Here is a 27,234-nt window from a genome sequence, read left to right as displayed (position 1 = left end):
AATGTACATAAAGCACTCTGACTAGTATCTATCACACAGGAAGCATTCAATCTCATTATTCATAGTCTTGTTCTTGCATTATTTTATGAATTGCTGTTTATAAAACTCAGTGTCTTAGATTTTTATCTATGGTTCTTATGGTCAACATAATCAACACATGGTAAAATTTAATCATGGTCTATGTTGAGAATTTCTTTTTATAGTTTCATATGTCCAATATAGACAAAACCTATGTTTATTTCTATTACAGCACGTCATAGAATGTGGGTTCCCATTATTTATATAGAGAGATGAATTCTAATCAGTCACTCTTTTCCAACTGGCATTACTTTAACTCAGGGAAAAATAATTAGAAAGAAGCTTTAGAGTTTTTAATAGCTGTTTGTGAACCTCAGATGTAACTAAACAATTTTCCAGATTTACCTATTAAAAAAATGGCACATGGAGGTATACGTGGATAGAGAAAATCAATTGATAAAGGAAAATAATCCTATTGAAACATTTACTATTTATTTTGGATACAACTGTTTTAAACAAACTGATTAGTTCCCTTTATGGTTTCAGCCTTGAAAGCACAAACCATTTTGTTCTTCGTCATTGTTGCATGACATTCCATTTGACAGTTGGCTTATTTTTAGCTAGACTATCAAAGTATTTTCAACTGGACTGTCATTGCACTTGAACTTGGAATCTTGTAACCTGAGGAACTGCACTCGGAAAAAGAAGAAACTTCTCACAAATGGGAAATTATAAATCTAGACCAACCCAAACTTGTACTGGTAATTATTCTTATATCCTTAAATGTAGCATGGTTGAATAGTAGTTACAGATAATTAACATTTCATTGGACTCTCTGTTAATTTTTACATGGAGGATATGACTGTTGAGAAGATTATCTGAACTTAAATTATTTTTCTCTGAAGGATTTTTAGAAAAAATAGAAAATTTCTTACAAAAGCATATTAGTTGTTAGGTGTAATGTTCCTAGGAATACTGATGAATATAGAAATTTTAGAATTATATCTTAAATATCCAGTATTTGAAACCTAAAAACTTTTGTCTAGAATCTAGAGATTGCTATAATTAAAATGCAATAAAATCAAATGAAATAAGTAAAAAATATTCTGTGTAAATATATTATTCAATATCAAATGGGTTCTTAATTACTACAGTTCAATATGATTGCATTTTAGTTATAAGCATCTGCATTTTAAGTTCACAATCAGTAATTTAAATATTGTAGAATTTAGAATAAGAGACTGAGTTTTAATTACTTGTATGTTATGATCTGTGTCTATATTTGTAAAACACAGCTATGACTCTGTCCCATTTGTTTTTCTTTACTAGATGAATGGAAGAAGAAAGTCAGTGAATCTTATGTTATTATAATAGAAAGATTAGAAGATGACCTGCAGATCGAAGAAAAAGAACTTACAGAACTAAGGCACATATTTAGGTAAAGTTCTCAGAGTTATTATTTTTTTGGTATAAATATCTTTATTAATTATCCTGTTTTTAAATACATCTATATTTAAAAATGCAACCCATATAATCTCAGATATCGCTAGGCATGTTAAGTCCTAAAATATAAGGTTACCCCTTCTTGACCATTCATATAGCCCATAAAATGCAAATATTTTATCTCCTTAAAAAATGATTTGCATGCTCCCATTGCTAAAGTTTTTTTTTTTTTTTATAAATTTTTTTTAATTTTTATTTATTTATGATAGTCACAGAGAGAGAGAGAGAGAGGCAGAGACACAGGCAGAGGGAGAAGCAGGCTCCATGCACCGGGAGCCCGATGTGGGATTCGATCCTGGGTCTCCAGAATCGCGCCCTGGGCCAAAGGCAGGCGCCAAACCGCAGCGCCACCCAGGGATCCCCCCATTGCTAAAGTTTAAAAAAAGAAAAAAAAAAAAAAAAAGAGAATCAAATAAGGGCTGACTTTTGAATACAAGCTGTTGCTGGTCTGAATAATCTTCCCTGGAATTAGGTCTTTCTTGTAAGCCACGCCAGCAACAAAAAGCAAGGCTTCTCTTCCCAAATGGTGATAGAATATTGGCCATGTTGTTCTTTTTGAACTACTAGGGTAAGTCCAATTTTAACAAACCTTCTGGTCTCTCCACATTTAAAGGCTGCCCATTAATGGAACTGACTATCATTCTGCCCCTGAACAATCATATAACAATGTGTAATACTGGCTTCAAGCTTTCTGTGGGTTTTGTTCATGATATCGAGAGAAAAATAATCTAGCATAGTGTCACAACCTTGGAAGACACAAAATGTTCAGAAAAGAGGGGCAGGACCCTTATATACACAAGCAGTGTTCTGGTGAAATGGAATCTGGCATTGAGAAACTAGTTGCATTTTAGAGGGTCGGCTTAAGTTAGCTGCCTGGCCAAGGAGAAGTTCCATGTAGGCCACTTAGCTATGTTGACTTTTACCTGAGTTATTCATCTAATGTAGTCATGACAAAGAACTCCCTCTATTTTACTTGGAAAACAAATGTGAAGCAGTGGCCAAATGGCATATTTTCCATGAGAAATTTCAGCTACAGTAAATATGCAAAGTTCATATAACTGGCAATTAAAGTTATTCATGTATAATACAGTTTACATGAAATTGTCAGTGGGTTACTAAGGCTTTTTCAAGTGATTAATTTATAATTTGGGAAATAGTTAATTCCCTGTGTTAATTTGGCCCAAAATGATAAATCAGCATTGATACTAGTGATGAGATACCCCGGGCTGACTTTGGCAAGTACTTGACCATGACCAGTTATGGGAAAAACATCTCAAACTCCAGTAGAGATTTGACTGGCACTGGTATAATAGATTTATACATACATATTTATTTTGCTGTAAAAGAGATAAAAATGTAGAACTTAATCATAAGTTCTCTAGCTCTTATTGACTCAGATAAATATGCTGAATAAAATGTGGTTAAACTGAAGAGATTTTCTTCAACTTCATGAATTCAAAACTTCATTTATTAATTTTTTTAATTTAAGACATACTGTGCAAGCATGTCAAGGCTAATTTAAATAGACATATCCCTTTTAAGGATTAAGCTTAACAATGGGATTGAGATGTAAGTTTTTTCTCATACTCCCTCAACAACAGACCATTGTTTTTATAGGTCTTGCTATAGCTGACTTTTCCTACATTTCCACTATCTGAAGAAATCTGACCTCTTTTTTTACTAATTAATATTGGGATGAGAAGCAAGAAATAGTGTCAGGGAGACTATAGTTCAGAATGTATTGTGCCAACTATATTCAAGTTGTTATTCCAGACTCATCATATATAAGACATTGGGTAATTTTCACCATGACTCTGTCTGGTAAATATGAATCCTGACGGATGATAAATTAAGGATTAAAGACATTGTATCTTATCAAGATCATATGATCAGTAAGTGCTGGAACTCTGATTTATGTCAAGGTCAGCCTGACTCCATAGAGAGAAGTCTTCCTACACTTCCTACACACTGTTCCTGTTCCAGAAGTTCATAATCCAGTTTAGGGGAAAGACATATATAAATATCTCACAGAGGACAGTCTACATGTGAGAAATGGAAAGAAAAATAAAATAGTTTAAAAAAAAAAAAGATTTGGAGGGCTTGATTTATTCAGCAATTTTAAGAAGCATTCCACATAAAAGGCATACTTAAGTAAAGATATATAGGCAAGAATGGATGAGTACCATGGAAAGTCTAGAGGAGCCAAGAAAAACTAATGTCTTGATCATTTTATCTAAGTTGAGTAAGAAAGTAATACCAGTCAGTATAACGGTTTATAGTGATACAAGCATAGTTTTATTTTATTTTTTTAAACATTTTTTTAATTTTTTTTATTTATTTATGATAGTCTCACAGAGAGAGAGAGAGAGGCAGAGACATAGGCAGAGGGAGAAGCAGGCTCCATGCACCGGGAGCCCGACGTGGGATTCGATCCCGGGTCTCCAGGATCGCGCCCTGGGACAAAGGCAGGCGCCAAACCGCTGCGCCACCCAGGGATCCCCAAGCATAGTTTTAAACCCAGTTTCTTTTATTTACAAACTATGTATCCTTGGATATATTATTTAATCTCTCCGAGCCTTATTTGCATCTGTAAAATGAAATTAATAATAACAACCTCATGGGATATTTGCAAAATGATGTCAATTAAATGCTAAATAGAGGGCCTAACACACAGTAGGCATGGAATAATTGAAAGTTTCTATTATCGTGATTGGATAAATAAGGGCAGTTAGAAAGACTGAAGACTGTTACCTACTGGAAGTAACAAATAGTTTATTAAAAATTAGGAAGCAAGAAAGCTAGGATTAAATGTTTTAATATGAACAGGATGTTTTCAAAAGTAAAAATGTAAAATGTTAGAACAATTCAGGATGATGCCAAAATCTGAAATATATCTTTTAAAGATTGTGATCAAAAGGGATTTGGCTACAGTACTAGAAGGCTCATCAAAATGGATGTCAAATTCCCTAAGAATAGTAGTAGGGCATTTTATGGGGAAGAAGACTGATAGCCTGGCATTGAAGCTGTTAAGGAAGTGACAGAAATGTCCCATTAGCCAAAAGCGATAATAATGAAGCTGAGGAGAGGATTACCGCTAGCCTAGACTCATGTTTCTCCAAGGGCTAGGAACCTTCCACAAGAGAGTAACCAGCAGTGCTTGCTAAAATTTTAGATTCCATGATTCTAGCCCATATCAAATGAATCAGAATCTCTGGAGATGACTTCCAGAACCTGAATTTATAACAAGCTCCTCAGGTAATACTTTTGCATGCTAAAATGATACTTCTGTTAAAGTTTAAAAACTACTTCTGAAAAGATATTCAAGTTGCACTGAAAACTCTGCCTCAGGTGATATTTGTGAAGGGATGAGGAATATGAGAACAGAAAGCAGGCAACTAGTATGGCCTAAAGAGATTCAAGGAGGTAAGCAAACAAACAAACATAAATAGAGTACTCTGTCTCATTCCATCAAGACAGATAGCATCATTGGGAAAGAAAGTCAGTCATGCCCAGGGCAAAGGTCTGAGGGTTTTTCTTTTCTCTAGAATAAAATGATGGATGACAAGGAAAGAAAAGAATGGGGTGCTGAGAATATAAATTGTCTTACTCGTTGACTCATCAAAATTTTAAGGCATTTGAGAATATTAAACATAATGTTGTATGAGATCACATTTGAGAATCTAGAACATTTTGGATGTTAAATAAATGTTAGAATCTTTTTCTCTCTCATCTTTACCCATGCCTAATATAATGCAAGGAATACTTCCATGATAAACAACTGTGTTATGCCTCATGATACCAGGCTTTCTCTAAACATGTAGACAAGAGGAAAATGATATAAGATGTCCAAAAAGAAGCATTTGACACCAGAGTCACAGGTGGAGGATCACTGGTATAAGCATGGATTTAGCAGATATTTGGAGTTTTTGTTTTTACTTGCCAATAAATTTCTTTATGGGATTCAAGGTAGATTCTAATTCCATTCATTAAAGGATATTTTCACACCATGTGCACATAGGCTTCTGTTGGCTCACACAGATTATCTCCCAGTATAGGCTTCACCCAAATATAGTATACAGCAAGATAGTAATAAATTTTAAAATGATGAGAAAAACTAAACCATTATGTTTCCTAGGCTAATTTATAGCAGCTTTGGGATGAAAGCTTGATAGGTAAAGAAGGAGGATGGAAATGGAGTATTCTCTCATCTTCTACAATAAAGTTGCATTCACTCATAATTTTGGATATGTGTTGAAACAGATGAAAGATAGGAAGAGATGAAGAAAAAAGAAAGTGGAAGAAGGAGAACCAGAAGTGCTACATTGGAATGCCATTGTCTGTATTTCCTCCTTTGTGCTTTCCCTAATTTTTGTTTATCAATATAATAGCTCTTACTACGTGGTGTTATCTTTATCCATTTACAGGTCTGTTTAACCACTAGTATATGTGTTCACTAAAGGCAGCTTCTTTGTCTTATTTAGCTTTATTTATATTTGTGTTTATTTGTAATATTTATTTATATAGCACTTGAAAGGAAGACTAACAACTTAGTGTCTACCATATACTAAGCAGACTACTAGGTACTTTAATACGCATTAGCTTATACAATCCTAACTGTATATGCATAAAGTGCTTTAGCACAGTGATTGGCACATGGTAAACACACACAAAAAATGTTAGTAAAAACTAATCATCATTGTTTATGCTAACAACCTCTGGGGTAGGCATTCATTGCACTTGCCATTTTATACCTAAAGAAAATGAAGCTAGTCAAATTAGTGAACATGGAACATTTCCCAGGATTGATCACATCCTGGGTCACAAATCAGGACTCAGCCAGTACAAAAAGATTGAGATCATTCCATGCATATTTTCAGACTACAATGCTATGGAACAAAGTCAACCATAAGAAATTTAGAAGGACCACGAATACATGGAGGTTAAAGAATGTCTTACTAAGGAATGAATGGGTCAACCAGGAAATTAAAGAAGTTTAAAAATACATGGAAGCAAATGAAAATAAAAGCATCAGTTTGAAATCTTTGGGTTGCAGAAAAGGCAGTGCTAAGAAGGAAGTACATAGCAGTAACAGGCCTTCCTCAAGAATCAAGAAAATTCTCAAATACAAAATCTAACTGTACAAATAAAGGAGCTGAAAAAAGAACAAATGAAGACTAAATCCATCAGGAGAAAGGAAATAATAAAGATTAGGGCAGAAATCAATGATACAGAAATCACATAAACAGTAGAACAGATCAACGAATCTAGGAACTGGTTCATTGAAAGAATTAACAAGATTGACAATCCCTACCCAGGCTTACCAAAAGAAAAGAGAAAGGAACCAAATAATTAAAATCATTAATGAAAGAGAAGAAATCACAATCAACACTGAAGAAATACAAATAATTATAAGAGAAAACTATATGCAAACAAATTAGGCAATCTGGAAGAAATGGATAAATTCCTAGAAACACATATACTACCAAAACAGAAACAGGAAGAAATAGAAAATCTGACCAGACCCACAACCACCAAAGAAATAGAATAGATAATAAAACATCTCCCAAAAAACAAGAGTCCAGGGCCAGATGCCTTCCCAGAGGAATTCTAGACATTTAAAGAAGAATTAATACCTATTCTTCTGAAACTGTTCCACAGAATAGAAATGGAAATAAAACTTCCAAATTCATTCTATGAGGTCGACATTACCTTGATTCCAAAATCAGAAAAAGACTCTACTAACAAGAATTATAGAACAATATCCCTGATGAACATAGATGCAAAACTTCTCAACAAGATACTGCTAATTAGACCCAATAGTACACTAAAAGGATTATTCATCATGACCAAGTGGAATTTTTTCCTGGGCTGTGAGAGTGGTTCAACATCCATAAATCAATCAATGTGAAAAGGTACATTAGTAAAATAAAGGATAAGAACCATATGATCTCATAGATGCAGAAAAAGCATTGACAAAAATACCACATCCTTTCTTGATAAAAAAAAAACCAAGAAAATAAGGATAGAGGGAACATACCTCAACATCATAAAGGCCATAAATGAAAGACCAACTGCTTATACCATCCTTAATGGGAAAGAACTGAGAGCATTTCCCCTAAAGTCAGGAAAACAACAGGTATGTCCATTCCACCGTTGTTCAACATAGGACTGGAAGTCCTTACCTCAGCCATAAGACAACAAAAAATAAATAAAAGGTATTCAAATTAGCAAAGAAGTCAAACTTTCACTCTTTACAGGCAACATGATACTCTATGTGGAAAACCTGAAAGACTCCACCAAAAACTACTAGAACTGCTACAGGCATTCAGCAAAGTTATAGGATATGAAATCAACACACAGAAGTCTGTTGCATTGCTATACACCAACAATGAAGCAGCAGAAAGGGAAATCAAAGAATCGGTCTCATTTACAATTGCACAAAAAACCATAAGATATCTGAGAATAAACATGATCAAGGAGGTAAAAGATCAGTTCTCTGAGAACTTTCCATGAAAACATGGCAAAACATTCCATTCTCATGGATTGGAAAAACTAACATTCTTAAAATGTCTATACTACCCAAAGCAATCTACATATTTAGTTCAATCCCTATCAAAATAACACCAGCATTTTTCACAGAGCTAGAACAAACATTTCTAAAATTTATATGGAACCAGAAAAGACTCCAAATAACCAAAGTAATGTTGAAAAGGATAATCAAAGCTGTAAGCATCACAATTCTGGACTTCAGATGTATGACACAGTTATAATCATCAAGACAGCATGGTACTGGCACAAAAACAGGCATAGTGATCAATAGAACAGAAGAGAGAACCCAGAAATGGACCTTCAACTCTATGGTCAACTCATCTTTGACAAGGCAGGAAAGAATATCTACTGGAAAAAGGACAGTCTCTTCAGTAAGTGGTGTTTCAGAAAACTGGAGAGCCACATGCAGAAGAATGAAACTGGACCAACCTCTTACACTATGCACAAAGATAAATTCAAAATGGACGAAAAGACTTAAAGGTAAGGCAAGAATCCATCAAAATCCTAGAGGAGAACACGGGCAGCAACCTCTTTGACCTCGGCCACAAGAAGTTCTTCTAGACACATCTGTGAAGGCAAGGGAAACAAAAGCAAAAATGAACTATTGGGACTTCATCAAGATAAAAAAGCTTCTGCACAGCAAAGGAAACAATCAACAAAACTAAAAGGCAACCTACGGAATGGGGGAAGACATTTGCAAATGACATATTGGATAGAAGACTAGTATCTAAAATCTATAAAGAACTTTCAAACTCCACACCCAAAAAGTAAAAAATCTAGTCAGGAAATTGGCAGAAGACACGAACAGACATTTTTCCAAAGAAGACATACAAATGCCTAACAGACACATGAAAAAATGCTCAACATCACTTACCATTAGAAAATACAAAAATCAAAACCACTATAGGATACCACCTCACACATGTCAGAATGGCTAAAATTAACGTGGGGAAAAAAAGGATGTTGGCAAGGATGCAGAGAAAGGGAAACCCTCTTCCACTGTTGGTGGGAATGCAAACTGGGCCAGCTACTCTGGAAAACAGTATGAAGTTTCCTCAAAAAGTTAAAAATAGAGTTACCCTATGACACAGCAATTGCACTACTAGGTATTTACCCAAAGGATACAAAAATAGTGATTCAAAGGGGCACATGCACCCCAATGGATGCATGGATAGCAACACTATCCATAATAGCCAAAATGTGGAAAAAGCCCAGATGCCCAGATGTCCATCCACTGATGAATATATATATATATTTTTTTCATGGAATATATATGGAATATACATGGAATATGGAATATATATGGAATGTTGCTCAGCCAAAAAAAAGAATGAAAAATTGCCATTTGCAATGATATGGATGGAACCAGAAGGTATTATCTAAGTGAAATAAGTCAGTCAGAGAGAGACAAATGCCAAATGACTTCACTCATTTGAGGAATTTAAGAAACAAAACAGATGAACATAGGGGAAGAGAAGGTAAATAAACTAAGATAAAAACAGAGAGGAAGACAAACAATAAGAAACTCTTAACTATAGAGAACAAACTGAGGATTGCTAGTGGGGATATAGGAAGGGGGATGGAGTAATTGGGTGATGGGCATTCAGGAGGGCACTTGATGTAATGAAAATGGGGTGTTTTATGCAACTGATGAATCACAAAATTGTACTCCTGAAATTAATAATACATTATATGTTAACTAATTTGAAGTTCAATAAAACAAACAAAAACAAACAAACAAAAACAAATTTACAATCAGCCATTTAAAACCTAAATTATCAGTTTGGAAAAGTAGACAATCTATAACAAATCCTTTTCTTCTTGCAACTTTCTTGGTCTTTCCCTAAATTTCAGCACAAGAATTAATCTATAAAATGCATCCACCTTTCAGAATATTTTGGACAGTAGTATGTTATTTTTGGCCAAATGTTCAAATGTTACATTTTAATTAGTTTCCAATTGTGGTCATGTCAGATACTTTCTTGAAAGGGTGAGGTCATGAGAAAGAAGTTTAATTGGATCACAAAACTGCATACTTTCCTGAATAAAAGGTAAAGGCTAAGAAAAGAGTTCATTATGCTACAAGAAAGAAAGTAACCTTTGGGTACAGAACTACCATTTTTAATGATTAAGGACAGAATTTACTGTTAGAAATATATTCATAATAGTGACTTCATTTTAATTAGGAACTTCATCCATACCCTAGCAAGCACTATGAACTCATTAGGATATGTTAAGTTACAGTATGGCATGGCAGGTGATGAAAAATGTAAGGGAAAATTAAAAAATAAATTGAGCTTAGGGTATTAGAATACATAAGTGATGTTCAATTGACAGTGAATTTGACATACACAGTTCCTTTAGAAGAGGCAAAAGAAGAGAATATGAAATATCTCTCCTAGGAATGATTGCATTAAAACCTTGAATATTTTAATTACATGTTTCAAAACAGAAACATTTGACTAGAAGTTAATGGGAAGTGAGAATTAGGATTCAAATATAGCCCCAGAGTAACTCTCATTAAAAAAATTACATTCCAGTTATTAAAGTTAAGATAAAAATTGTACTATTAAAATTGCACTTGACTGCCAAATATTGTGGGAGCCTATTTTCAGGTGATTCATTTTGTTGGCATTAATAGAAGTTGCATGAGTTCAAGGAGGATATAATTCAAGAGAAGAACAAAAACAACAGGCAATAGTTTAGTTTTGAGGAAGGAGCTCTTTAGGACTCTATACTGAGTTACGTATGGATGGTCAAGTCTAGTTTAAGATTCAGTGAGCTAAGAATTGATTATTGAACAGAAAGTCACTAATATAATTCATGCTTTCAATTTTACTTTAGTAAACAATAGGTATTCATTTAGGATTGTTCTTATTTTAGATAAAGCAATACATTTTAGCACCTTGTATTTTCTGTTTATTCAGCGTTTACTCTCTTTGCAGAGCTAATTGGGGCATTAGAGACCAGGACCAGGACTAATGCTGAGATCAGTTGCAGAATTCTATCTAGCATGCATTTTCCCAGCACTGATGCACTTAAAGGATCCAGGAATAGTGAGTAGTTCATAGGAAGTAGATGTTGAGAACATGATTATTAAGAACAGAGGTGGAGCATACAGTTGGTGTTTAGTAGATGTGGTGCCAGACTGTTTGAACACATCATCAGCGTTAGATCATGGAATAAGAAAGCAACTGAATATGTCTTCTCATAAAACTTTTCAGTGTAATCTTTTTGTTCCCGTTTGGATTTTCAAGATCTCCTGTTTTCTTCCTCTTTTGTTGTTTTAGTATCTCCAGTGTTGAAAATAACCTTACCATTGACATGATGCCCTGGACTTATATTACAAAATTGTGATTCTAGTAGTTGTCCTGAATCACTGAGAGGTGCTAGGTGTCACAGCAGCCAACTTGGTAATCATTTTTAAGAGCGTATGAAGACAAGGTCAGACATTTTCTAGGAGCCCGAATGAGAGTCACCATGAGCATTAAATACTTATATCTATAGAATTGTCAAAATAAGGAAATTTTACAGGTTGTCAAATGTGAGAGATTGAAGAAGGTCAAACTTAGTTTGAAAACTGTGCTAAAACTCTCCCAAGATTTAGACTGTGCAGGGGAAGTTGTACACTCAGTGACCTTGTTAATAATATGATAATAATAAAATAGCCATTTATTGGTAACATATGTGCTAGGTACTACAGGAAGCCCCAAACTCGTGTATTCTTCACAACAATATAATCTCTACGTATTATTTTAATCATTTTATAACTGAAGAAATTACAGCTTGAAGAGGTTTAACAACTTGTCCAAATTGGAGAGGAGGGGGTAAAAAAGACTACTTAAAAGCTAGAAGCAGGATAGGATTTCAATCCTGGTGCAAATAGCTGTTAAGGATTACCTACACTGCTGAAATGATTCCACTTTTAAAACATCAAAAGATGGCAGGTATTGCTATATAATATTAGAGATACACATTGAAAAACTAATTTTCTCAAGGGTTTATTGCTACAGAGAAGCTCCCAAGCCTCCTCTTTCAGCGTTTGCCATTGAGTTCATTATAGTTAGCTCAAAAGGTACTTCCTTCCCTCTTCTTTTAGGCTGAAGGTTACATATTTCTTTACATTTAACAGAAACTTCCCTTTCCTTCCCCATGCAATACTTTGTTTTCTGTCTTTTGATCTTATTGTGTGTTTCGCTGCTGGGTAATGGAAGGACCAAGAAAGAAAAGGCAATGCAGCTCACAGTTTCCAAATCATTGTCAATCAGCATTTTCAAGTGCTAGTCACAATTTTCTTTCCTTTTTTTTATATTTTTTGTTTATGGACACTGATTTCCTACAAACCTTAAGAGAAAAATCCCATCTGACGAGCTTTAAAAGCAGAGTTCAGCTCTTCAGAAAACCTGTACTATTTGAAATCATAACCACAGAGAAGACCTCCGTGAATGCACTTGTAAGTCTGAGCTGCTGAGTGCACTTTGTTTAGTACTACCTATTAAGTTTAATTTCTCCAAGACATCTGTAATACAATTGGCTTTAAGGGTTTAGAAGCCTGGCTCAGGCCAAGGCCACACATTTCCAAGAACCATGTTATTTTGTGAAGTTAATGCACATACCATAAAATAGGTATACCATTTACAATTAGGTTCATTTTCAATAGACGTTTAAAACAGTAGTATTTTCATCAGAATTCCTTTTTTTTACGTATTTCATTGAACTAGGGGAAAGTACAGAAAGGAGTGAATTAAACTCTTACCTATTTTTCCCAAAATCCTTGTCTCCTTGCTCTCTTATATTAACATGTGTAAAGATGACTGAGTTATTGTACTTCTACATATAGCATTCCAAAGCAAGTTGAGGTATGTTTCTCAATACGAATAAGCATGTCTGTGGACTTTGCCGCTGAAAAGTTGAAGAGGCAAAGCAAGAAGGTTATGAGGATGGGGAAGTTCTAGAATGTTCTCTGAAAACAAACCACTGGGCTTGCCCTTGCTACTGAAAGCTTTTCATTGAGATCCTTCAATGTCCCTAGATTTAGAGGTTTTCTCGTTTTAGTAGCGCCCTGGCAATAGCACCTTTTCTTTTGTATTTTAAATATTCCAATAGCTTTTGAAGTGCTTAACTGGGTGCCATGATGATAATGTCCTGAATTTTAGTACCTTTCAAGTGTAAGTACTTTACAAATGATATGGAAGGCTCACTCCCAAAGACTATGATATCTCACTAAAGCTGCTGGAGATTTAAATAGGCAGGAAGCAGCATGAAATTGACCTGGGAGGCCAAGGATATGATCTCATTTCTACTGAAAAATGCCCTGGGAGTACGAAGGACTTCAAGAGGTCAGGAATTTCAGCTTGACATTCCTTTTCCAGGGCTACCTGTGGCTCTCTGGGGCCCTCCTGGGGCAATGGTCTTTGTTCAGACAAAGTCAAGGATTTTATTAATTGAATCACTAACACTCCTCCCCTCCAGGGATTGTATCATAGTACCTGATCAGAGTTTAGACCTTCTTTATCTGTGAAATCTGACCCTGTCAGAGTACAAGGAAACTTTGCTTCAGGCAGAATTTGTAAAACATCGGGATTATATTCCTCTCTTCAATATCTCATCAAATTCTACGTTTTTTTTTTTTTTTTTTTTCCTTTTTGGAGAGATTTCTTGAATTTCTCCATAAATGTGCGGTGAAATTCTGAATGTGAATGAGTTTACTTTCAAATGTCTGTTTTCTGTTTCTATTATACATAAGTTTTTTAATTCATAAAGTTGCCTTGGAAAGTTTGAATTATACGTAGAACACAAAACTGCACAACAGTCGTTCATTTAAACTTAGTCTCTCAAACTTTCAAATTACTTTCTCTGGACTTAAATTATTCTTCATATGGATACATTTTCAAAATTCTTTTTCTAGGTACATCAAAACCCTAGAAAAGATATATTTCTGAATTTATAATAACATGATTCCCTTTTATAGTTTTTGAAGTGAAAATTAATAAACTAAAAGGTGAAATTTTTGATCATATGAAAAAATTTTTTTCAGCTCTGATGATGCCTTCAGTAAAGTCAACTTAAATTACCGCACAGAAAATGGGCTGTCTCTACTTCATCTATGTTGCATATGTGGAGGTGAGTGCTTGAAACTCAATACTTTATAAACTAGTTACATGTCTATGTGATCAATTATTTTAGTTGCTGAATAGTCCAAAGGACAATTCTATTCATGCTCAATTTTCTTTTTTGCTTTATCCCTAAAACCCTGAAAACCTTCAGTTGAAGCAGTAACTACCAGGCAGATGTTCCAATTGATTTAGCTCTGATTTTAGGTTGCATTGTGTTCCTACGCTGAACCACGTCACTTAATTTGCTTGGGAAAAAAAAAATCATTTTTCAGTATTGGCCATGCCAGTCAGAGATTAGGTTAAATTCAGAAGCACTTAAAGCATTCCCTAAAATAACACATTGCAATTGCTTTACAATCTGTAGTAAAATATGTGTAAGGTAAGATAAATGCCAAAGATGAAAATCTCAAAGTGAAGATTGATCAAAAGGAAGAGTTAGAGTTTGATTTGGCTCACATTCTGTTTTATTTTGTTCCTTAATGAATCCCAAGTACGGGCATATGTCAATTTATTAAATAACAAATGATTAATATTAACTTTGTTAATACCAACTACTATTCATTGAACTCAGGTTTTTAAAGAATACCCTAATGCAGAAATACTGACTCTAATCATATTTCTTAACCATTCCTCCCAAACTAAGCAGGCTCTGCTTAACAGGTCTTCCTCCCAAATTTAAACATGCTTTCTCAACCTTAGTCATTTCTTCCAGATTTCTTTAATCTAAATAAGCTCTATTGCTAATAATGTTCTGAGACATCCTGTACAACTAGATTTCTATCTAAGCTTTTTCACTAATAGCTTTTTTTTTTACTTTTTTTAATTTAAATTCAATTTGCTAACATATAATACTCAGTGCTTATCCCATCAAGTGCTCCCCAGTGCCCGTCACCCAGTCACCCCATCCTCCAACTCACCTCCCTTTCCACAATCCTTTGCTTGTTTTTCAGAGTTAGGAGTCTCTCATGGTTTATCTCCCTCTCTAATTTTTCCCACTCAGTTTCCCTCCTTTCCCTTATAATCCCTTTCACTATTTCTTATATTCCCCGTATGAGTGAAACCATATGATGATTGTCCTTCTCTGATTGACTTACTTCACTCAGCATCATACCCTCCAGTTCCATCCATGTTGAAGCAAATGGTAGGTATTCGTCCTTTCTGATTCTGAGTAATATTCCAGTGCATATATAGACCACATCTTTGTTATCCAGTCATCTGTGGAAGGACATCATGGCTCCTTCCACAGTTTGGCTATTGTAGACATTGCTGCTATGAACACTGGGGTGCAGATATCCTGGCGTTTCACTACATCAATACCTTTGGGAGAAATACCCAGTAGTGCAATTGCGGGGTCATAGGTATCTCTATGTTTAACTTCCTGAGGAACCTGCACACTGTTCTCCAGAGTGGCTGTACCAGTTCACATTCCCACCAACAGTGCAAGAGGTTCTCCTTTCTCCACATCCTCCCCAACATTTGTTGTTTCCTGTCTCGTTAATTTTCCCCATTCTCACTGATATGAGGTGGTATCTCATTGTGATTTTGATTTGTATTTCCCTGATGGCAAGTGATGTGGAGCATTTTCTCATGTGCTTGTTGGCCATGTCTGTGTTTTCTTTGGAGAAATTTCTGTTCATGTCTCCTCATTTCATGACTGGATTGTTTGTTTCTTAGATGTTGAGTTTGATAAGTTCTTTATAGATCTTGGAAACTAGCCCTTTATCTGATATGTCATTTGCAAGTATCTTCTCCCACTCTGTAGGTTGTCTTTTAGTTTTGTTGTTTCCTTCACTGTGAAGAAGTTTTTATCTTAATGAAGTACCAATAGTTCATTTTTGCTTTTGTTTCCCTTGCCTTCATAGATGTATCTTGCAAGAAGTTGCTGTGGCCAAGTTCAAAAAGGGTGTTGCCTGTGTTCTCCTCTAGGATTTTGATGGATTCTTGTCTCATGTTTAGATCTTTCAACCATTTTGAGTTTATCTTTGTGTCTGGTGTAAGAGATTGGTCTAGTTTCATTCTTCTGCACATGGCTGTCCAATTTTCCCAGCACCACTTATCAAAGAGACTACCCTGTTTCCAGTGGATATCCTTTCCTTATTTGTCAAAGATGCATTGGCCATTGAGTTGAGGGTCCATTTCTGGGTTCTCTCTTCTGTTCCATTGATCTATATGTCTGTGTTTGTGCTAGTACAACACTGTCTTGATGATCACAGCTTTGTAATACAGCTTGAAGTCAGGCATTGTGATGTCCCCGGCATTGGTTTTCTTTTTTCAACATTCCTCTAGCTATTTGGGGTCTTTTCTGATTCCACACAAATCTTAAGATGATTTGTTCCAACTCTCTGAAGAAAGTCCATGGTATTTTCATAGGGATTGCATTGAATGTGTAAATTGCCCTTATAGCATAGAAATTATAGCATAGACATTTCACAATATTTATTCTTCCAAGGCTGCATGGCTCACCTCCCCACGGTTTCCTGGTTGCCCCACTTGCTGGGGCTCTCCTCCCCCATCTTTGTTCTTCTCCCTACCTCCACAGGAGCAATCACTTTTCTCTCTGTAGCCTTCCAGTCCTTCTCTCTTTACATCTCAGATCGAAGTCTTGGGTGTTCAGGGTGTTCTGAAAGCAATCTAGGTACGTCTGTGGGACCTGGTGAATTGAGGATCCCTGCACTTCCTCCACCTTGCCTCCTCTCTTTACTAACAGCTTGTTAAAATGACTGTTTTTATATTTTAAAATCAACTGATGATGAGAATACTACAGAAAAAATGTAACACAAGTGCATTAAAATAATGCAGCATTGATACAAAGTTCTGTAAGTGAAATAGAAATGTTCACGAATAAGGAAGGCTATCAGTTAATAGAAAACTTTAGAAATGGCCTGCAGACTAGCAATCTGATATTTTTAAATATTTTATTTATTTGAGAGAGAGAGCACGAACATGAGCGAATTGAGGGGGGCTGGTCAGGAGAGGGACATACAGACTCCACCCTGAGCAGAGAGCCCAAGGCAGGCGATCCCAGAACCCTGAGAACATGACCTGAGCCAAAATCAAGAGTCAGACGTTGAACCCAACCATTCAACCACCTGAACCAGCCAGTGCCACGGGGCTGACATTTTCATACATCAGTGTGAGTTTATCATTAAGTCAAAGAAAGATTTCAAAGACTTGGTCTACCCCCACAACCATTCAGCCTTCTTTCACTTTTCTCTTTCAGGCAACAAGTCACATGTTAGAACCCTTATGTTAAAAGGACTTCGCCCATCTCGACTGACAAGAAATGGATTTACAGCCTTGCACCTGGCAGTCTACAAGGTATGATATTTTTGTTCCCATAATATTGTATTACGACTAAGGATGATGTGTGTCTTTAGACTGCTGCTGCCCTTCTTCTTCTCTTCCTCTTCCTCCTCTTCTTTTCTTTCTTTTCTTTTTTCATGGCAAATTGATAATCATGAAAAACATTCAGAGTGATCAGAGCATTATATTACTGGATGAAGTCCTTTCTCTATATTGAGTTGGTTTCATCTATAAACCAGACACATGCTCTTTCTGATGCTTTCCATGTTCAACTCATTTAAGTCTCACAAGAAATCGGTAAATGAATATTGTTTTTATCCCTAGATTACATAGTCAACACGTTAGCCAGGATTTAAGACCTGGCCATCTGGTCCCCTTGCTAGAGCTTCTCACCAGGAAACCAACCTGCCTCTGTGCAGAAGAGGATGACAGTGAAAGAAGGGCATTGAAGCTACATTTCTTTTTCTGCACATTTTCCTTAATTGACAATCTTTCTAGAGGCACATAGGTGGCTCAGTTGGTTAAGTATCTGACTCTTGGTTTTGGCTCAGGTCATAATCCCAGGATCAAGAGATCCAGCCCCATGTGGGGCTCTGAACTGGGTGTGAAACCTGCTTAATATTCTCTCTCTCTCAATCTCTCTCTCTCTCTCTCTCTGCCCCTTCTGCCACCACCACCCAGTTGTGGGCACTCATGTATCTCTCTCTCTCTTAAATAAATAAATAAATAAAATTTTTTTAAAAATCTGTGGAGTTCCCTATAGTATCCTTTTTAGTTCTCCTACTTTTGCTTCAGCTTATTTCCTTGCAACAGTTCCTGTTTCCCAACTAATCTCAGTACCTCATCAGAAAGTAAATATAAAAGTGGATTGGAAAAACTGGGATACTCAGTATTGGGATAGATCCCTGAGATTGTCATAAATAAAAGTTATAGAATACCATAAAATATAAATTGTTCATGCCCTGAGTATAATAAGTTTTTATTTACTCTGGACTTAGTTAAGTATTACACTAAATTTTGTATACATTATTTCTTCAACTATTAATGTAACTTGTTGAGATGCATAATAGGGTTTATTTTATAGAAAAGGAAACTGAAGGTTAAAGTTAGAATCTAGTAAATGCCAAAATAATGATTGGAATCAAGAGCAATTGGCTCACACTCTCAGACTCTCATTGTTATATTGCACATTTTGTTCTTTCTCAATTTCATGTGAATTTGTAAAAGGATTTTCTTTCAGTTTTGTATGTGCAGGTGTTGGAGGGGGCAGCTGTTGCTCCTATCAGGATCACTTTGTACTACGTTCCCTCCCCCAACCTTTAGAGTTTATCACTGTGAGAGAAGACAGCCATGTTTTCCCCATGATCCAGCTTCACATATTCCTGTACTTCATTCATAGTGCAAATGCTCTAATACTCATCCTTTTTTGCACCCGTCAATGCCTAGTCAACTTTTTTTTTTTTTTTTTCTGGAAGAAAGTGTCAGTTATGTGCTAAATTGCTTTTAATACCTCCTAATCATCCTGTGAAATATGAATTGAGGCTGAGTTCAGCATGTGTTCTGATGCTGGCTTTCCTGTTAAATAGTAGGAGGTGAAAGTAGAAGAGCTCTCCAAGGAATAGGAAGCCAGTAATGCATCGTTAAGGCAGTATGCGGAACCATGAATTCTGAGTCTGTCTGGGAGATTCCTTTCTATATTAGTTTGTTTTCCTAACACTTAGTATGACACAACCACAGAAATGCATTCTGAATGATTTAGTGCTACAATCTTTACAGAATTTGTTACGCTTCTGTTTATGAAAATTAAATTTCCGTGTTTAGAATTCCCTTTGCTCTATTTCTTCTGTTTTCATATATTTTACAGAAGGATATACGGACTAGCTTTTTTTGTAGCAAGTTGAAACAAATTTAGAATCTTAGGACATAAAGTAGACAAAAATTTTGAAAAGGCCATAATAGACGGCATGATTACTCTACTTATTCCTTAACAAAGGCAAAAACAGATTAAATTGACAATTTCCTTTAAAACACAGAAACAGGGATCCCTGGGTGGCGCAGCGGTTTGGTGCCTGCCTTTGGCCCAGGGCGCGATCCTGGAGACCCAGGATCGAATCCCACGTCGGGCTCCCGGTGCATGGAGCCTGCTTCTCCCTCTGCCTGTGTCTCTGCCTCTCTCTCTGTGTGTGTGTGACTATCATAAATAAAAAAAATAAAAAAAATAAAAAAACTTAAAAAAAAAAAAAACACAGAAACTATATAAGGCAGCCATTTCTACTACCATTGCATTAAATCTAGTTCTAATTATCCATTCCTTGACCTGCTTAAGAATAAGAAAATTCAAAAAAAAAAAAAAAAAAAAAAAGGAATAAGAAAATTCACTTTACATAAACACAATACATGATCAAAATCGGAAAATTTAAGATTGATGCAATACTAGTTTCTAAATCTTACTCCAAATTCAAATTTGATTACTTATCATATTAGTGTCATTTATAAAAATCTGTTCATTTTTTTCTTATTTAGGATTGATTCCAGGATCATTCATTTTTAGTTTTCTTATTTCTGAATCTCCTTTTATCTGAAAGAAATTTCCTTGCCTTTATTTCCTTTCCTTTCCTTTCCTTTCCTTTCCTTTCCTTTCCTTTCCTTTCCTTTCCTTTCCTTTCCTTTCCTTTCCTTTCCTATCCTATCCTATCCTATCCTATCCTATCCTATCCTATCCTATCCTATTTTAATATTTTGGCACACACAGAACAGTTGCTTACATACATTTAGTTGGATTTTTATAAATATTGCAAGTGAAATTTATTTTTTCTTACCACTCACAAAATGAATAATTTGATTTTCACATCTTTTTATTGGTCACATCAGCAGCATTTTAAATGATATACCCTGGCATGCTGGGTCCACCTCAGGGCTGGGTAATTTTTACCAACAGGGCAACTCTGCTTTCATTATTAAATGGAACAAGTGTTTCGTTTTTTTTTTTTTAATTCCATGTAGAAGATAGCACTCCTCTTATTTGTTTTGTTTGTTTTTGCTTTGTTTTTGTTTAGTTTTTTTTTTTTTTATAAGGGCTAGATTTATTGAGGTATAATTTAGGCACAGGAAAATTCACAATTTTAAGTGGACAATTTGAAGACTTTTAAAAACATATACAGTCATGTACTAATCATCAGTCATGGTGTAGTACTTTTCTATCATATAAAAAAGTTCACCCCGTACCCTTTATAGTCAGTTCCCTCCTCTATCCCCATGGCTTCTGGAAACCACCATGTGTTTTCTATCAGTATAATTTTTCCCTTTCTAGAATTTTACATAAATGCACTCCACTCAATATGTTTTCTTTTGTGTGTTCAGTAATTCATTTCTTTTATTGTAGAGCTGTATTTCTTTCTATGGCTATACTACCACTTGTTTAACAATTGACCTGTTATGGACATTTTGGTTGTTTCCAGTTTTTGACTATTATAAATTAAGCTATTAACATACATGCAAAGATCTTTGTTTGAACATGTGTTTTTATTTCTCTTGGGCAATGCATAGGAATGGAATTGAAGGGTCATATCATAAACTGTATATTTTACAAGATAATGTAAAATCCTTTACCAAATTGACTATGTCATCTTCCATTTCCATCAACAATGTCTGCAATTCTAGTGGATATATTACACTCTTGCCAACACTTGTCAATATTTATTTTTAGCCTTTCTGTGGGATGTATATTAATATTTATGATTAATTTACATTTCACTAGTAACTAATGAGGTTAAATAGATTTTCATGTGCTTATTTGTCACATTTTTTTCCCCTGTAATGTCTGTTTAAATCTTTATCCCATTTTTAAGTTTTATTTATCGTTTTCTTGAATTGTAAGTAAGAAGAGATCTTTATATATTTTGGATATGGGTCTTTTTGGATATATATTTTGCAAAATTTTCCCCAGTTTGTGGCTTGCCTTATCATTTTCTTGTAGCAAAAATTGTATGCATTATTTCTTAACTGATTACTCTAGTGATTACACTACAGATCTTCAATAAATGCATGCACTGTCTCTTAATATTGGCCTGCTTCACTTTAAATGTAAGAACCTTCCATAGTATAGTTCCACTTTATATTCATCCTTTATACTATTGTTGCCAAATACTATATATATATGCATATATATATACACACACACACACACACACACACACACACATATATATATATATATACACACATATGTTATAAACTCCAATATATTGTTAGGATTTTTGTGATAAACCCTTCATGTCTTTTAAAGAAGATGAGAGAAAATATCTTTAGTTTTTAGCAGATTGGTTGTTACAATCCCGTGTATGATTTTCTGTGTCAATGCTTTTTAGAGTTCATTGAGCTTAAGTTCATAAGTATATGCTTTCATCAAATTCAGAAATTTTGATCATTATTTTTTCAAATATGTATATTAGAATGTTTGGTAATCTTCCACAGGTTACTGAGTCTCCATTTTCTTTTATCTTCTTTCTCTCTGTTCTTAAAATTTAATTATTTCTAATGACTTGAATTCAAGTTCAAAAACTATTTCTCTGCCATATCCCATCTGATGCTAATCTGCTAAGAATTATTAATTTAAGATACTGTGCTTTTCAGTAGGATTTCCCTTGATGTTAAAATATAATTTCAATTTCTTTTATAATTACTCATCTGTTCCTTTATTTTTCCATATTTTCCTGTAAATCTTGAAGCTATCATTACTGACTGCTTCAAATAGCGTACCCTCAAATGAGAGATTTTTAGAAATGCAGAACCTCACCCCTAATAAACCAGAATGTGGTTTTGTTTTTTGTTTTGTTTTGTTTTTAATCCCAGCTGACAGGTTTACAGACTAAAGTTTGAAAACACTCTTCTAGATTACTTCATTCTTTAGGACAAGCATTTTTTATATTCCAGTGTTTTTATTTTTATTATTTCTTCTGCTTAAATATATTTTTATTTATTTTCCTGATAGGAGATTATTACTTATAAAACAAAGATAAATTGATCTTGAGTTTTCTTGGACTCTCAAGCATATTTTATTGTACTTTCTTTTGTGTTTCAATTACAAATGCACATTTTTTTATATTATAGCACTTAGAAGTATTTATTTGGATATTTCAGATGTTGGTCTGTGAACTTTTAGCATTGAGAGTCTTTTTCTTTAATTCCTCAGTGTATAAGGACTTATAAAAGACCCTTGATAAATATTCTTGGTAAATTAATGAGTATCCAAACAGCACAAACAATACTTGATATTGATAGATATAATGTACCTCAATAAAAATTGTCAGCTTCGAAGCCTATCTCAGTTTGAGACTTCGCATCTGTAAACAAATTATTCAGTTTCTGAAATGGAGGAAATAGAATTACCTATTTCATTGGATGGTTTATAGTTTTAAAAAGGACAAACCATGTGCAGCAGTTAGCTATTAGTAATTACTCAATAAAAGTTAACTATCATATTGAACTTTTATTTCAAACAAACATTTACTGAAGACCTAATGTTCAACCATTTTTTAAAAAATAGTATGTATGTTTGTGTGTATGCATGTATTTATTCATTTATTTACTTATTTATTTGAGAGAGAGAGAGTACAAGCATGTACCAGCCCACAAGCAGGGGAAGGGGCCCAGGGAAAGGGACAGGAAGAGAATCAGAATTCCAAGCTGACTCCTACCTGAGCACATAGCCCAACATGGGCCTCATCCCACAATCCTAAGATCATGATCTGGGCCAAAACCAAGAGTTGGAAGCTTAACTGACTGAACCATCTAGGTGCTCCTCGTGTTCAGCCATTTTATACAGAAAAACAGACAAAAAAGATTGTCTTCTGGATTATTACATTCTAAAGAAATGAGAATATGTAATCCTAACAACATCAAAGTAGTGAAGTCTATTCTTAGATTAATGGATTCCAATTTTTTATCATATGTCATATAAAATTTGCATCCCAAATACATATATTTGTTCATAAATTATAATTATGAACACAATCATCAATAAATAGGTGTGGGCAAAAATATACTTTGGCAGACAGAGTTAAAATTTATGAGTATAGATCCATATTTCATATATCATTTTTGATAATATCAAAATTTTTTAACAAAAATATTTTGATGAATTTGTTTTCAATTATGATTAGATTGTCATTAATTTTACCTGAAAGGTTGACTTACCAAAAGCTCAGATTACTAGAAAGAAAATTGCCAGCATGACAACTCTGCTATTTTCCTTCCTTTCTTCTTGTAATAAACATTTCCTCTGTGATTTTTTTCCACAGGAATCTTTTCAAGACAATCTGGCAATTTTTTAAAGATAAATTCATTTTAAATTAGATATTAAAATCTACAAATCCACTAAGTTTAGCTCACATTAGCTATAATGTGTCCTTATGTACTAAACACTAAAAAAGAAAAGTGAGAAGCAATTCTCAACTTCTCTCCATTTGGAATTACAATATTTATTTGTTATACTTTGGTTATTAAATGTATACATAACTAACATTAACTGAGACCACCACTATAAATTTTCATGTTAAATCTTAGTAAAATTTAATTCTTTTTTAATAAATACAGATAAATAGAATTTCTGATATTTCTGTTTTGTACCTTAACTAATTTTCTTACAAGATACCTGTCATATTTGCACTCCACTCTGAGGCATACTTCTTTTAATAGTATCTAAATTCTTCTCCTAAAATGAAACATAAGACTTTGGGGAAAAAATTGAGATTTCCATGGTTTCAAAAATCTTAAATAAGAATGGTAATGAACAAAAACATATCTGTCTGATTAACCTTACATATACTCTTCCTTCAATACATAAGCAACCACTTGAAATTTCTCAGTGAATGAAAAATAGCATTTGATTAGTTAACTTTTTTTAAGCAATTAATATGATAAAAACGGGTGTTGAATGGTCGTTTATTCTATCCTACAGCCTTCTAGCAGGATCTCATTCCAGTCATTCAGAAGTCCTTTAAATATTTTTTTAAAAAGGGAATGGGCATGGAAGGCGGTAAAAATTTAATTTAACCTATATATTTTGGCTCAGTAGACCTAGGTTCTTATTACCACACGACCCTGCCTAACAAAAAGCTCTGTATTCTATTTAGGGTGATCCATAGCCTGGAAACTGTTATATGTTTTTTTTTTTTCTGATTTTTTTTTCCTTTCTTAACACATGTATTTGATTGCAAAATTGGTACTTTTTTCAACCGACCTAAAAACCAGGTTATAAAGCATGTGTTTCATAGTTTCTGAATCCTTTTTTTTTTTTTTTTAGTTTCTGAATCCTTTACTTACATAGATTTTCTCTGCCTCAGCACTACTGATATTTTGAATTGTATTACCCCTTATTATGGGAGCTGTCCTGTGCATTGTAAAATATTTAGCAGCATTCCTGGCCTCTAGTCTCTAGATGCTGATAGCTACTTCCCCCATCCCCAGTGTGACACCAAAAATGTCTGCAAACATTGCCTCTTGGGGATAAAATCACCCTCCACTGAAAACCATTAATTTAGAGGGCAAAGTTAATTGATATTTTTAAAATCTAAGTTACCTTTTTATTTATTTTTATTTATTTATTTTTATTTATTTATGATAGTCACAGAGAGAGAGAGAGAGAGAGAGGCAGAGACACAGGCAGAGGGAGAAGCAGGCTCCATGCACCGGGAGCCCGACGTGGGATTCGATCCCGGGTCTCCAGGATCGCACCCTGGGCCAAAGGCAGGCGCCAAACAGCTGCGCCACCCAGGGATCCCCCTAAGTTGCCTTTTTATTTGAATAAATAAAGTTTCCTGATTAACGAGAGCATTTTCTCCAAATGGATATTTGTCAAGATAATAACAAATGCTTAGAAAAAGAAACAAAATTCACACATGCAAAAAAAGAATCTTATTTTTTGCATACTTAACTAAATCTTCCAGGTAATTGCAACTTTTAAAGACTGCTTAAAGTCTTTAATTTAAGGAACCAGAAATCATTTATACCCACCAATTAGAACAAATATTAAGATTTCTTTTTTATATTTATATTTCTTCTTAGTAACCCAATATTTCATAATCTGTAAATTAACATGTTCTCAGTAAAAAGTTGATAAGATGTGAACTTAAGACACTAACTTACCCTTCAATTTTTATATTAGCACTGGTTTTTGGATATCCCTCTCTGACCCCTCCCAAGTCTGGATTAGGTGCCCCTCCAATGTACTGTCATAAATACCTTGTACACTTTATCATACTATGCTTCTCTTTCATTACTTGGTTACTTCTCTACATCTTCCTCTAAATTAAGAATCACAATCCTACATACTTGTAGGAATGATGTGGGTAACAAATGAATCAAGGTGTTAGATAATATGGCAAAGTCAAATGGGAGCTAACACTTGGACTCCGTGTTTTTGAGATATAAAACGTGACGGAGACTGTCTAAAATTAGAGAATTTATGCTCCATGTAAAGGGAGCAGTCAGCATTCAGCTCCAGCTAATTATTGCCATAGAGGAAGGTAAGCCTGGTATTGCCCCAAATTTCAGAGAATCAGAAATTATGTGAAGTTTCCTAATATTTAATTTCTATTATTTCCAATTTTTAGTTGTAAATATTATGCATTCCAAACTATATACATAGTTTCCCCCGTGTGACCTGTTTATAATCTCTGGTAGAATTATGACCACCACCAAAGCGGACTGGATCTAAATTGCTTATCACTTAGTCTAAGTACATAGAATAATTCCTGGTCTGTGTTCATGAATAAATACATGTTGAATAAATAAATGAATGAAGTTATAATTCTATGGTGAATAATTCTATTATTCAAAGGAGGAAGAATCATATTGACATTGGACAAAATATGGTTCTATTTTGGTCATTAGATGTGGAAATTAGAAAATTTTGAGATATTTCCTTCAGGGATATTTTAGTGAATTTCTGGGAATAGAAAGTGTAAAAATGGACGTAAAATAAATGGAGTTGGGAAAATGTAGGCAACGACTACTTTCTGCTTCAAAAGGTAAACTGCTGCTTTCAAAAGGTAAAAGTTTAGGTGATATCTTGAGGAGTGACAGGATCACAGAAAGATTTCTACAATAGTGCATTTCTTGATCTTTTTAAAATTTTGCTCCTTTGGATAAACATAAACATTAACTGTCAGTTTACATGTGTTTTTAAAAATTTTAATATAAAGTGAATATAAGTGAAAACACATTAAAGAAATTATAATACTCAATTTGCTTTTTCAAACAGCATGTATCTGCACATTCTCCCAAACTCCTAGAGATTCTGATTAGCTCTTCCCTACTAAATTGACACTATATTTTTGAAAGAGAGAACAAGTGTATTCAAAGACCAGTTGGAAGCAGCCCACAGGATGTTATTATTTAACACTAGGAACCAGAAGAGGAAGGTCAGCAGAGGTGATGAGAAAAAAAAGAAGTCAAAAGCAAATTTAGAGGCATTACCTTGAGTACAGGTACTTATCCTAAGAGTGTGTTCCTTCTTTTTTCTTTTTTCAAAATTTCAAGCAAAGTCAAGTATTCCTGTCACACCAAAACCTTTAATAAGTGATATCTTTTGCAAAGATAAATTCAGAATTATTTCAACAAGAGGCATATAGGTGTGAACTTTCATGAGCAGTTATTTTTATACTGATTAATGGATCCTTTCATTGGAGATGTCTATGATGCATGAGGCAGCTCTAGTCCATTAAACTTTAATGCCTGGAACTAA

At 34.4% G+C, this 27,234-nt stretch overlaps 2 protein-coding genes across 11 annotated transcripts in view; both read left to right on the top strand.

Annotated features, from left to right (window-relative positions):
* Positions 1-686, top strand: part of FPGT (fucose-1-phosphate guanylyltransferase) — a 31,102-nt gene extending 30,416 nt beyond the window's left edge. Inside the window, exon 7 of the transcript XR_003124441.3 lies at positions 565-686. The gene's annotated coding sequence lies outside the window, so the exon portion shown is untranslated. The remainder of the gene's footprint in view (positions 1-564) is intronic.
* TNNI3K (TNNI3 interacting kinase) overlaps positions 640-27,234 on the top strand; it is a 284,880-nt gene continuing 258,285 nt past the window's right edge. For 9 of the 10 annotated variants that reach the window (XM_049111790.1, XM_025417974.3, XM_049111786.1 and 6 more), the window contains exons 1-4: positions 640-779; positions 1,348-1,456; positions 14,108-14,193; positions 17,407-17,504. In XM_049111790.1, coding sequence (XP_048967747.1) covers positions 740-779; positions 1,348-1,456; positions 14,108-14,193; positions 17,407-17,504 — 333 coding nt within the window. In that variant the 5' untranslated portion in view covers positions 640-739. Of the gene's footprint in view, positions 780-1,347; positions 1,457-12,382; positions 12,524-14,107; positions 14,194-17,406; positions 17,505-27,234 lie in introns of those variants that run through there. The other variant, XM_049111789.1, reaches the window with a different exon arrangement.

Source organism: Canis lupus, chromosome 6, assembly GCF_003254725.2.
Source record: "Canis lupus dingo isolate Sandy chromosome 6, ASM325472v2, whole genome shotgun sequence".
NCBI lineage: Eukaryota > Metazoa > Chordata > Mammalia > Carnivora > Canidae > Canis > Canis lupus.
The sequence above is the reverse complement of the archived record's forward strand: the minus strand, read 5'-3'. Positions and strand labels throughout refer to the sequence as shown.